The sequence below is a fragment of the Protopterus annectens genome, chromosome 1.part1, assembly GCF_019279795.1.
Source record: "Protopterus annectens isolate FY-2018-M chromosome 1.part1, PAN1.0, whole genome shotgun sequence".
In the NCBI taxonomy this organism is placed as follows: Eukaryota; Metazoa; Chordata; order Ceratodontiformes; family Protopteridae; genus Protopterus; species Protopterus annectens.
Window position 1 is genome coordinate 1,563,220,256 of NC_056726.1, and position 14,372 is coordinate 1,563,234,627.

The following is a 14,372-nucleotide window of genomic DNA, read 5'->3' on the forward strand; positions in this document are numbered from 1 at the left end:
TATTGGCAATATCAGTTGGGTCTGTATATTTAGTGCCATTGTGCTGTAACAGAGCAGATCTGAGTGTTGCCATTGAGATTCTTGACATAGCTATAGAATGCTTTGTGGTTGTCTTTAGAATCAGTGGTGATTTTGTTTTCGTAACTAGCTTTGGAGGATTTTATCAGGGATCGCAGCTTCTTACTGAGGCTGACAAGGGAGCTCCTCCACTTGTGGGATTTTACTCTCTTTTACAAGAGTTTCTTCCTTCTGTTGTACAGTTTGTTTATGGCAGGGGACCACCAGATTGGCTTCCTTTTTTGGAGGATAGCGTCTTGGTTCTGTTTGGGATAACACGATCCATGCACTCATGTAAGTGCTTATAAAGTGCAATTGTGTAGCATTCAGTAGTCGTAACTGTATTGTCGATCTGCATGGGTGTCATGAAGTTCACCACTTCTGTCTTAAGAAGCATGAAGTTGGCTTTGGAGAAATTTTTTACCATGGTTTCCTTAATGGGGGGTGGAGGCAGGATGTGGATATCTAGGGTAATTAGCTTATGGTCGGATCGGACCAATGAGGCGTTGACTTCAGATGTGGAACACCAGTCACTCATATTGGTAATGACTAGATCTAGGATATTGTTGCCCCTGGTGGGGGTGTGGATAAGATGATTCAGGGCATTGGAGTTTATGAATTCCAGAAACCATTGAGTGAAGGAGTTGGTACATGAGTAGTTTTCCCCGTTAATGGTGGGTTAGTTGAAATCGCCCATTATTAGGGTGTTTGGTTGAACCCTAATATTTTCCAGTGCATCAAGAAAAGAGGAGTGGGAATCCTGGTTCATGGTGGATGATCTGCAGCAAGCTACAATTTGGATTGCAGTTTTGCCCAGAGTTAGTTGCACTTGAATAACCTCGGCTGCATTATGCTGAGCAACTAGCCTGGAGGTGTGGATATCCTTAACGAATATGGACACACCTCTGCCTTTGGTGTTCCGGTTCAGGTTACATGGCCAAAAAGTGTGGTATGAGTTATAGTCTGGTAGTGCAGGGGTGCTCTCTGGAGCCTTGAACTAGGTCTCAGTCACTGTACAGATATCAATGTTCTCCATTTTAAGGAGTGCCTTGAGTGAGTGCATTTTGAGATTTAGACTTCTAGCATCGAGTAGCATCACCCTCAGTTTTTGCTTGCCTGTTCCTGTTACAGTGGTGAATTTGTCATTTGAACCTTGCCTAAAAAAGGCACTATAGGGCCGGCAAGAACATTAGCCAGTATCCGGAATCCCAGGGGTGACAGGTGCAGGCCATCTCTGGCAAAGCATCGTGGTCTGCCGACCATGTCATCCCAGGCAGACAGATACTGGATCCCTTTAGAATGGCACCAGAAGCTTAGCCAATTGTTGAAGTCAATCATTTTGTCCTTGTACTGCGGCATCATTCTGGGTGATGGCAGAATGCTACTCAGGGCTAGGGTCATACCTGCCTAGGCTACAAGATCGGAGAGCTCTTCCATGTCAGGTCGTTCACACCAACATAGACAATGACAGAGTCATATTTGTACTTGTTGTGGAGTGACCTGAGTGTGTGGGTTATGTGGCGGATCCTGGCACCCAACAGGCAGCTGACAGTAACCTTCTCCTTGTTTAGCCTGGTGAGTGGGACATCCATCAGTGTGCCTGACTATAGAGTTGCCTATGACTAGTGTGTTGGGTACTTTGTTGTTGTTTCAGAGTATGAGTTTTGTGTTTAAAATAATACATTCTATTTATGTTTCTTTGTATATTTATTTATACTGAAACACAGGTTTCACATATTTTAGTCCTAAAGCATTTCTTTAATACCTTAATTTATGCTTACTGTACCATATTAATGTGTTTTTATACATATCTACCAACCATGTTAATGCTTCTTTCAATATCTTGTTTCCTGAGTTTCTAATTAGTGATATGATCTTACAAAGAAGCGCAGTCTATACAGGAATTAAAGGTTACTCTTTCTTAACCTTACCTAGACATTGATTTATCTAGTACTGGACCTAGGACAGACCTCTGTGGTACTCTAGAAGTCTGCTTTAATCTTTAACAGTGTCCCTTTCACCACAGCCATTTGCATTCCATTATTCAACCATGCACACCCACAAGTTACTCATTCTAGTCCTAGCCTTGTTTTCTTTCAGTTTTCCTATCTGCAGCCTGCGTAGGATAGAGTCAAAGCCTTACTGAAGAGAAGGTTGGCTATGTCTTCTAGTATACGGCCCTGTCAAGTTCACCTGTAATGCAGTCATAAAATTAGATCAGGTTTCACAGATACTTCTGGTTCTAAACCCATCACGGTTGTTGTGATGGGAATTGTTATTCTTTAGGAAAAGGTGAATACTAGACTAACTTATCTAAAAGGACATTTTTAACTAACAACCTGGGGTCAGACTCAAACCTTGTACTGTGTATCAATGAAGTGAAGACTTTAACCATTATGCCAACCTCCCATCAAGATATATCACCTCAGATGGGACTCATTTCTCCTTCATGAGTTCCTTAATGGCTATTCCTGCCACTGTTGTTAACCAAAAAACTTTAGTTTCTTAGACTTTCTTCTGCTTCCCATTTGTAAAAGGGTACTACAGTTGCTGTACTCCAACGTTCAGTGGTATTTTTGCACTCCCAGTGGTATGTTTAGGCTCTCTAGCAGGTTGGTTGCAAACACACTAGTCAAATTTCTGAGGATTGTGGGAGGTAGCCCAGCTGGTCCATGTGCTCTACCATGACTAAGAGCAACCAGTCCCTTTGAATCTCCTCTCTCTCTCTTTGTCTTTCTCTCGTAAAGCATCCATGTCACAGAAACAAATAGCCAGGGAATTGTTATGGCTAGGCTTGTATAGGCCCTAGGGCCGATAGCCTAGTACCAACCTATGAACCTATGAACCTAAATGACATTAAAGTGAATAAGTGCAATGGCAAATACCTAGCTTTGAGCAGACAGGAGCATATGACTTATACCCCAAATTTCTACATAAGCATGAAATATTCATAACAGAACCTACATTTATAACATAATATTTTACAACTTCAAACATACATGCATTACCACTAATATAGTAAAAGTAGGTTACATAATGCACAGACATTTGGCATGCAAAGGTTCTCCAAAACATTTCCAGGGGATCCTAAAATCAAATGACTTCTAGCTTTCCTGACATAGATAGACCATCTTTCCTACAGAAATGTTTAATAAATGTCACTTATATTCAGTGTTACCACTCTTCACAACTAACCTAACCCATTGGCAAGAAATACTAATAAACACTATAGTTTCCATCTGTGGTCTGCCACTGTTCTATTTCAAGGATACACCCTGTAAACACATACGGATGGAACCTGACTCTATAGACACAAATAAGTTAATAAAACAGTCATCACTAAAGCCATAATTTATGAAAATGGTAGTAAAACACATTTGCAAGCCACTACAACACCACACATCTGGCTAGAGTGGCTGTGGTGGTACAGCAGTTAGTGTTGTCGCCTCAAAGCAAGAGGTTCTCCAGTTCGATTCTTGGCTGGGATGCCTGTTGTGTGAAGTCTGCATGTCCTCCCTGTGGTTATGTGGGTTTTTTCTGGGTGTTCCAGTTTCCTCCCACATTCCAAAGATATGCGGTAGGTGGACTGGACACTTAAAATTGGCTGTAGATGTGGGTGTGTGTGTGTGTGTTTGTGTATGTGTGTGTGTGTGTGTGTGGTACGAATGAAATACCACAGCAGGGCTAGCCACCCAGCAGTGTAAAAACCTTGGCTTAAGCTGATTGTCACTGTTGAAGTGGCACTCCGACCCCATGTGGAAAAGGGGTTCAGGATGGATTTTTATTTTTATATATATATATATATATATATATAGGTTCATAGGTTCATAGGGTCATACTAGGCTATCTGCCCTAGGGCATTTATAAGCCTAGCCAGAGTGTGTTTGGCTTCCGCCACCCATTTTAAATTAATTTTGCTATGCCCTTTTTCTAGGTTAGTATACTGTGCCTCTGTTTAACAGTGACACAGAAGTGATACCCGGGGTAAACCTACGATCTCCCATCCACTCATCAAGATTCCTCTTGAAGAGAGTCAATGAGGGACTCTACCTAACCTGGACTGGGATTTTATTCCAGAGTGAAGGGAGCTCTGGGTTATGAATCTGTCCCTCCAGCATGTCCTATTTATTTCAGTGTTGAGGTTCAAGTCAGTTGAGCGCATAGCTCGATGGGATTTGGATTTTCTGAGGTGCAGCATGTCCATTAATTCCGGGTTGGACATGGCTTTATACGTCAGGCACTGATCACCTCTGAGCAGGCGGTATGCCACTGAGAAGAGCTGGAGTTTCTTTAACCGAGCAGCATATGGCATCTTTTTGAGCCCTTTGATCCTCTTGGTGAGGTACTTTTGGTGTCTTTCTAGTTGCTGCAGGTGTCTGGTAAGGTACATCCCAAAAGGGGCATTGTACTCAATTATGGGCCTGATGAGGGATGAGTAAAGAGGCACGATGACCTCCCCTGATCTAGATGTGAATCCCTTCATGATTAGGTGGGCTATATAAAATGTTTTTCTAACCACTTTAGCCACGTGGTTGTCAAATGAGAGATTGCTATCAACTTGGGTCCCCAGGTCCCTAATTGCTTCTTCTGTACTTAATGGATTACCACCTATGTGGTAATTTGTGGGCACTTTGATTTTGCCAAAGGGATGACTATACACTTTCTGGCATTTAGCTTGAGGCCATGGCTCTGGCACCAGTTGTCTGTTTCTATGAGGCCCTTTTGGAGGATGCTTGTGTCGGCTGGAGAGTCGATTATGGCGCCCAGTTTGCAGTCATCTGCGAACTTGGTCAGCCACAGTCCTTCCGTGTTGGCCTGTACCTCCGAGAAATATATACCGAACAAGAGAGGTCCCAGGACTGTGCCTTGTGGGACGCCACTTGTAACTGGTTTGGAGTCTGACATGGCTCCAGCAATTCTAACCATGTGGGTTCTGTCCTTGAGCCAGTTTGCAACCCATCTAGTGACATAGGGGTTTATATTTAAGCTGGTGAGCTTATCTATAATGCCCGAGTGGGGTATTGTATCAAAGGCTTTTGCGAGGTCCAGGTAGGCTGTGTGGACCACCTTCCCCTCGTCAATGGCCTTGGTGACTGTTTCAAAGAAATCAACCAGGTTTAAGAGGCAGGATCTGCACTTAACAAAGCCAAACTAGGTAGGATCCAGTGTCTGTAGGTCCCCAATATCTTTATTTATGAGGTCCATGATGATCCTTTCCATAGCTTTGCAGACCAAGCTAGTCAGGCTTATGGGGCGATAGTTTCCAGGATCCGTTGAGGCACCACCTTTGTGGAGAGGGACCACTGTTGCTGTACGCCACTCTTTGGGTACATATCCTGTAGTAAGGCTGAGATTGAACAGTAGTTTTATGTTTGGGTTTAGCTCTTCTTGGAGTTCATGTAGGACACAGCCTGGGACACCGTCTGGTCCCATTGATGCTGTGTTTTTGCTTTGGAGAGGGCAGCTCTTACCTGAGCATCTGAGATGTCAGGGGGGCAGCACTCTGCTGGGATAGATATTTGCCCTTTTGGTGGGGGGGAGAAGTTTGAGCTGAACCTGTCAGCTAGGATGTTGGCAATGTCTGTGGGTTTGGTGTATTTTTTGTCATTTTGGACTAATTCTGAGCATATCTGGGAATTCCCACCCAGGTTCCTAACATAACTAAAGAAAGCCTTGTGATTATCCTTAGTGTCCTGTGCAATTTTTCTCTCGAAGCTGGCCTTAGACAATTTTATGAGTGCCCGTAGTTTTTTGCTAATACTGATCAGAGATGCCTTCCCTTTTTGGGATTTTGCTCTATCATGTAGTAGCTTCCTCCTTCTATTGTATAGTTTGTTTATGGCTGGGGTCCACCAGACAGGACGTCTGCCTTTGGAGGATTGGCTCTTGGTTTTATTTGGGATTGCATGATCCATGCATTCCTGAAGGTGTTCACAGAATGCGTTTATAAAGGATTCTGCGGTCTGGGCCGTATTTTCCACAGGCCCAGGGGCTTTGAAGGATTCCACCTCGGTTTTGAGGAGTGTGACATTTGCTTTAGAGAAGTTTTTCACTGTGGTTTTCAGGGCAGTGGGTGGAGTCGGGATGTGAATATCCAGTGAGATTAGTTTATGGTCTGATCTTACCAGTGAGGGATACACTTCTGGTCTGGAGCATAGAGTCCCCATTTGTTTTTCTTTTTTTTCTTTTTAAACAAGACATGTCTTTATTAAATTATCTCTTATGATGTAAGCAATCATAAATTTTTATACATAAAAAAACTATTGACATAATTTTAGTTGCAAGCATTATACATCATTTATAATCTGTCCAGTCATTGTCAGCCAAATATTACATAGCTCATTTAAATAAACCTCATTCCTTCTCTGCATGTATTTGCACAATTCCCTTTTTTTCCATGTAATTTGCTCTGACCTTTTTCTAAAGATCCCAGTTCCAGTTGTTTTGTCACTGTTACTATAGTCACTACTTTTAGTGCAGTTGGTTTAGTCTTTGATTTCTATTTTCTAGTAATTACTTTTTTTGGCAGCCACCATAAATAGACTCAGCAAGGCCTTACTATATCTAGGCAATTCCGATTCTGTATCATAGCTCAAAAAATCATTTCCTTAGTTATACCAACTTGATCACTCAGTATCTCTGACAGAATAGACTACATGGACTGTTTAAAGTCTGACAATCATTACACTCCCAGAAAATAGGTTCCCAATTACCTCTTTCTTCCCCATCACACCTCCAACATTTCCGGTCTACCCCAGGAAAAATTCTTTGGAGTCTATTTGGGGTATAAAATACCTATATAAACACTTCCAAGCAAAGATCCTAAGTCTTCTAGACTGTTTTGTATATTTGGGAGAGATACATATACCCCCCCCCCCCCCCATTCCACTGCAACACATTAATCTTAAAAATAAAAAAAATAAAAACTGCTGTAAGGAAACTAAAATATTTTAATGGGCACCTTTGTCCAAAAACATGCAGACTTCCTTGTGTTCCTCTTTGCTCCTCTATAAACATTGCTATTTGTCAATGCCCTATTTCACCAAGGCAATAAGTGAAAAAGATTTTCCAAAACCTGAACCTGCAACATGGAACTTGTTACCTCATAATATCCAAAAACAGGAATTAAATACATTCAAAAAGGAGTTCCTTCAATTTCTTAGTAAAAAATACAACTGCCAGTGTTTTAACAATGGATAAATCAGACCTATAGCAACTAGCTCACACTTGGGTGGGAGGGTGGCCTAATGGTTAAGATGTTTGCCTCACAAACACAAGGTGCAGGGTTTGAGTCTCACAAGGGGTAATTGGCTAGGCTTGCAATGGCTTGCAAGGGCTGTTAGCCTAGTACTAACCTATTATTGTGCAGCTACATGCTGTGTTATTTCTAAATTGAGTACAGGCACATGATACATGTTGCACATATGTAAATACCGCTCAGGCACATGATACATGTTGCACATATGTAAATACCGCTTGCATTTCCCTCTTTAATTTGCTCTACCTCTTGGATCTTAAAATACATATGCTTCTCTCGCTCTCTCTTTAAATTGCCTCATATTATAATATTAGTATTTAATTGTATTTTCAACGTCACTCCATTGTTGTTCTTGAAATAAACTGTCACACTCTTTGAAATGTACAAATAACATTCATACCATATTATTGGTATTTATATTTATCTACCATAAGTCACACCACTGTTGTTATGCAAGTGAACTGCCACATCCGTTCTTCTTCTTCTTCTGGCTTTTCCTGGTTAGGGGTCACCACAGCAGATCATCTGTCTGCTCATGATTGGCAGTGGAGTTTTACGGTGTTGAGTTGCCAGCCCAGCGCCCAACCTTCCACAGAAGGCACACACATGCACACACTCATGCCTAGGGCCAATATAGAGTGTCCAATCCACCTACAGCATGCCTTTGGGATGTGGTAGGAAACCGGAGCACCCAGAGGAAACCCACACGACCACAGGGAGGACATGCAGACTCCGCACAGAAGGCACCCCAGTCGAGGATTGAACCGGAGAACCTCTTGCTGTAAGGCGGCCACGCTAACCGCTGCAACATCGAGGCCACCCAACTGCCACAGCCTTTGAATTATACAAATAAAGAAGAATTGCAAGTCTCAGTTGAAACTTGAAAACGCCTAACTGACACATGTTGTGGCTAAAAATGGTCTGCTGACCAAGCTATGCAACATATTACCTGTGCATCTTTGAGCTCAGGTCTTTTTAATTATTTGCAGAAAAGACCAATCATTTTATATCTATTTAAACAAAGCCCCCAAAAGCAGATAATTTCAGGCCAATTTCACATCTATCTCTAACATATAAAATCTAAGGAAAGACTAAAAGCAATGCAGATTAAAGGCCATGTCATGTCACATGGTTTAAACTACCAAAAAAACATGAATTCATAAAAGGACATAATACATGCTTGAATACCTTATTTCTAGATAATACTGTGCTATGGGTCATGGGTAATGGTGGGTAGGCAGGAATGATTTTTTTCTTGAATTTACTAAGGTATTTGATTCTTTAAACTGTGACAAGCTTATGGTGAGTTAGGACCATATGAACTAAATTAGTTTATAAGGTACTTTAAGGATACATCAAAATAATAAATGAGCAGCCTCAAACATCCCCACTCCTGGTGAGAAATTAGTTTCCTCAGGACCTAGATCTCTTTCTCTTTACCTCCACCTATAGTCCTTTGCATTCATTCTTACAAATATCAATAAAATAAAATGTTTCATTTAAGACAATATGATGCTACAGTGTTCAGATATTCACTACAGAGAAAATGCCCCATCCCTTGCCAATAATGTAATGAAGCGTGAAACTGGTTATATTAGCTAGGGTTGAATTCATTCATTTTGTAATAATGTTACTGTAAATCTTAATACTGATTTTACTCTTTCATAGTTTATTTTCTAGTTTTGTAACTTGGTCATGATTGAAAAGAGGACCTGCAGCTGTGTTTCACTTACATATGAAATAAAAAATAAATACACAGCATTTATTATTTTATATGAAATCTGGCCAATAATCTTGATCCAAATTACAGAAGAATACTAGAAGAATGAAAGTCATGTTTAATACCAGTAACCAAAATTTAAAAAGTTAAAAGGATTAAAATAATATTTGCATATCATATCCTGTATTAGACATGAAAGACATGCATCTGGAGCATTTCTCCCCGGGCTTCAGCTGAAAATAGGCTTTATCCTAGTCAGACTTTCCCGGTTAACAAATGTTAAATATAAAAATAAATATAAATATGTTGATCACTGACATTTTCATTTCGTAACAGAAGAGACTAAATTTCACAATATTGATTCCTTGTAACCAGGTTCTGTTCCCTGCTACAGATGATGCAGTACTACAATGTTCTCTTATAATACTTGTACAGTAACATATAACAGTTATATGTCTAGAATAAAGTCAGTCCCTATTGGAAATCAATATCTTTCATATCATATGATATAGACATTTAAATGTTTCCTTCTCCGAGAAACGATGAATCAGAATTTAGTTTGAGCTCTATAACTAATCTTCATTGCTGAGTTTTACTGTGTATTTATAACTTTATTTACATTACCTAGAAATGTTCATAGTACATATCTCCGTCTGCATTCACTCATCTTTTCATGTAACTACAGTTTCATCACTCAAGTCACAGTACTTCAAACAGAAAAGCATGAGAAGTGCATTATAAATCATTTAACAACTGTAGTATTTCTATTTTTTGTGTTTTTGTTTCAGTAGCAAAAGAATGTAAGGATGTGAAACCTGTTATTTATTCATTTATCAAATGGCCTCTGTTGTAAGTTGAAAGGATGAAGAAACTACAAAGAAAATTAAAATAATACAAAAATGCTTCAGCAAGACACTTATATCGCTTCCCTTTTCATGGCATTGCTACTTCTAAGGTATTCAATCTCTTCACATTCAGTTGTTAAGTAAGAAGCAGAAGCAATGGTTAGGGGATCTTGATGATATATGTCAAGGGGATTATTTGTTGATGATTGTCATACAGAATCAGTAATGCACTTTTATTTTATAATTCAGCCAGTCAGCCATTATTGTATAATCTGAAGTGTTTCACTGTTTCTCATTCTGTATAGTATGCTACTGATAACTATTTTGGTTATTCCAATCAAAGTTTCAGTGCTGTAATAGGGTTTATTTTATGGAGCTACATTGCGGCCTGCCGTGTAACTATGTACTTTGTAATATTTGTGCCGAATGCACCCATATCATGGCTTTAAAGAGTCAAAGGTCCAGGCCATAATAAATAAATAAACAAATGAATAAATATATAAAATAACCATGTAGATCAGTATGTTTAGCCGGGAATGTCAGAAATAGACATAACATCAAATGTCAGTGTCAGTGGCTCAGCAGCTACCATGCTTGATATTATGCCAGGAAAATCAGTGGTTTACAGGTTCTATCCCCACACAGGGTGCTTGGAATCATGTTCTAACATTGATACTGCAATGCAGGATTTGGGGTTTGCTACACCACTGAAGTGCCACCTTTGTGATGAGATGTTAAACTGTTATCCTGTTTAGCTAAGTGAGTGGTAGCCTAGGTTAAAGTTAAAGATCCCATGGTGCTTAAAGGAAGAACAACATGTTTAGTCTGGTCTGTATATACACCACCTCAGGTATCTTCTGAAAATAAACTATTGGCCTAGTGAGAAGGGCATTAAATAAAATCATTTTTTCTGATATGGCTTGAGAATAAAGACTAGGGACTACAAAGTATAGGAGTTCACTTACTATCAACTTTTCTCATGAGATGAACACAATTTGCTTTAATTAACAAACTAGATTAAAATACCATATTTTTATTAAACATAATGGAGCACATTACAATAGTGGTTAGTGCTGTAAGTACCTGTATGGCATCTATGTCATCTAAATTAAATACACTGTTTTCTTAATATATAACCCACTGTCTTCCCCTGGAGGTAGTAGAAAGCCAGTCTAAATGTTTTACATATATTCACATTTTAAAACCAAGACAAATATGCTTTCTTAAACCAGCTACTAAAACGTTTCAAAAAATTATGAAAATAATTAGATGTGGAAATTAAATATCATTTGCTTTGCAAATGAGCTATGTATTACTGCTGTGATAAATATGTACTAGTAAATTAAGAACTGACTTAGTGATCATGTCAAAGTTTTGCTTGCTTGTTTGTTTTCACTGACCAGCTAATTTTGGGCATACCAAATTACTTTTTTGCCAGGGAAGACTTTAGATGTACAGGAAATAGGACAAGAAAGTATAACAAATCAAAATATGTGGGAATAGACAAATACAGGAACAAAATGATCAAGTGAAATTCAGAGAAAAGGTGACGATAATAAAGCTTTCTACTACAGCATTGCATAACGTTCAGAAGTGTTTCCTATCAATGTCTGAAGATAATATTTGTCATCACAGGATGTATGCTTTTGCACATTATTTGGTATAAGGAATATAATCAGCTCTATTAGTAACACTTGTGAGGTTACAGGTTACAGCTAAAAATTGTCAGATATATTTTAACCTGAATGCGTTACATTCACTTTAATTACAGTGGTGTCTTTTCTCCATCTCTTTTATCATCTCTTGTATCACTTGCTGATAAAGACTCTGAAGAATGTTGCCTTCCATAGACAGAAAATTCCAAAAGCATTCTAAGGTTTGAACTCGTTCTCATCTTTTTAGCGTAAGCATCCCTAATATTCACGCTTGGCAGCCCTGCATTGAGTTTCTTAATTTCTTGATTCCGCAAGGCAGCAACTATAGCTTTTTCCCTACGATAGTATTTGGAAAAGCGATTGAATATTATAGTAACTGGCAGAGCCACCATCAGCAGGCCAAAGATAATGCAGAGACTGCCAATAAGTTTTCCTGTAATCGTCACTGGGTATGTGTCACCATAGCCCACAGTTGTCATGCTGATGGTTGCCCACCACCAGCCAATTGGAATGCTGAAGATGCCTGACTCTTTTTCTTCTTTCTCTGCTGAATAAATGAGAGACGCAAAAATGGTTATTCCAACAGATAAGAAGACTCCCAGCAGGCTAACCTCATCATAACTATGCCTAAAAGTGGCTCCCAAAGATTTCAGTCCATTGGAATGGCGTGCTAGCTTAAGAATACGGAATATACGCATGAGTCGAAGAACCTGGACCACCCTGCCAATGTTTTCCAGATCTGAACTACTTTTACTAATGTTTTCTACAACCAAGGTTGTATAGAAGGGCAAAACAGAGAAAAGGTCAATAATGTTTATTGGGTTTATGAAGAAGGTTCGGGGCCTTGGAGTAGAAGCAAACCTTAAAAAATACTCCATTGTGAAAAACAGAATGCAGAAACTTTCAAGAACTTTAAGGCCAAGATGTTCATGCTTGGCTTCTTGGAATTCAGGAAGACTATTAATGCACATTGCAATGATGGAACACAGGATAACAATCAGAGATGTCACTGTGACAACCTTAGAAGTCATGGAGTAATCAGGATTCTCTAGAATAAGCCAGAGTTTCTTCCTATGTTCCCCATGCCACATGGTATTGAATTGTTCTATTTCTTTATGAGCACTGGAGACATCTTGTGCGGACACAATGCTGGTATCTTCACTCAGAGTATCAGAATCATTTTCTGATGCATTTGCTCTTCGTTCATGGTACTTATAACTGCAGCAGGTATGAATGCACAGCTCACTGATACCCCAGTATTCAATCTCTTGGCTGAAGGATGTTGCACATTCCTTCCATAACATGGAGCTTACCAGTGTAATAGAAGTTGAGAACATAGTTAAATAAGTGCGGGTTTCTGTCAAAATAAAACTCACTTTTAGCTGTGTCAAAATCATCACAAAGCTCTAGAATGGCCTCTTCAGATTCACACACTATTAGTTTCCCAAGCCTCGTATAAGGGAATTTTGAAATGACTTTTTGGCCCACAATACATCTTAAGCCACCAACATTAATTTTTATGATGTTCTCACTTTCGCATACCCTATCATACAGTCGTCCAAACATCATGACAGAGAGGATGGACTCCACATTTGAATGACAGTATTTGCATCAATAACCTGAAAATGTAGCACTGAGACTTGCTACATGAGTTTTCTGGGGTGGTCTTTGGATGCAAATATTCTTTCAGTTAACCATGGTTTGATGTATTTCTTGTAGTAATTATGTAAACCTGCAGACACAATAACAACAGAATATAAATTACTGGAGATATGCATAAAGTCATTTAAAAAAATACAAAATATTTGAAACAGTTGCATATTCAAAAATATAATTCAGAACTGTACACTAAATCACATTCATTTTGCAGATGTACACTATTTAAGGAACGATGCAGAGGTTTATAGGTAAGAGTTAGGCTATCTGCCCTTGACAGCCATTTTAAGCCTCGCCAATTTCCCTTCAAAGATAAGAATCAAACCCTGTATCTTGTATCTTTGAGGTAAATACCTTAACCATCATGCCAACCCCCAAGAGGTAAATACATTAACCATCATGCCAACCCTCAAGAGGTAAATACCTTAACCATCATGCCAACCCCCAAGAGGTAAATACCTTAACCATCATGCCAACCCCCAAGAGGTAAATACCTTAACCATCATGCCAACCCCCAAGAGGTAAATACCTTAACCATCATGCCAACCCCCAAGAGGTAAATACCTTAACCATCATGCCAACCCCCAAGAGGTAAATACCTTAACCATTATGCCAACCCCCAATCCCAAAAATATATTGCAGTTCCTGTTTCAGAACCCTGGACCATCTGTATTACAGACCTACACTTAACACCTGCTGCCACAGCACCATGATTTTAATTAGATTCCTATTGTTTCTGTTCATGATGGTCTACACATCTGTGCATTAATATACAAAGTAAAGGACTTTACTTCAAGGGATCCTCTGCACTTGGGATAATCTCTGAAATAAGCCCATCGTATGACCTCTTGTATGACTGTTGTAACAATATGCCCATGTTTGTGAGGGAATATCAACTTTGACCTATACTCAGCAGCCTTTGACCAGTTTTAAAGGGACCTATATAAGTAGGTTTTCTACTTTTATAGCTACTCACCAATGTTATATTTCCTTCTATTGGTTGTTTTGAAAGTTTCAGTACTCCCGGACTAAGAAAATAGACCCTTCAAATGTACATGGGGCCTGCTGGTTATAAGTCTAACTACCACACTGCCTCACGTTTTGTCTTAAGGGTTAATCACATCAGTACATGCCACCACGGCTACTATGTATAGTGTGTGATTTACAACCACTGATTAAAC

The 14,372-nt window shown here is 39.4% G+C and overlaps 1 protein-coding gene across 1 annotated transcript; it reads right to left on the minus strand.

Annotated features, from left to right (window-relative positions):
- Positions 1-11,232: 11,232 nt before the first annotated feature.
- LOC122813935 (potassium voltage-gated channel subfamily S member 3-like) lies at positions 11,233-13,263 on the minus strand. Its single transcript, XM_044086483.1, is given in 2 exon segments — positions 11,233-12,819; positions 12,821-13,263. Coding segments are annotated over 2 exon segments (1,458 nt in total). The 5' UTR covers positions 13,105-13,263; the 3' UTR covers positions 11,233-11,645.
- Positions 13,264-14,372: the final 1,109 nt, after the last annotated feature.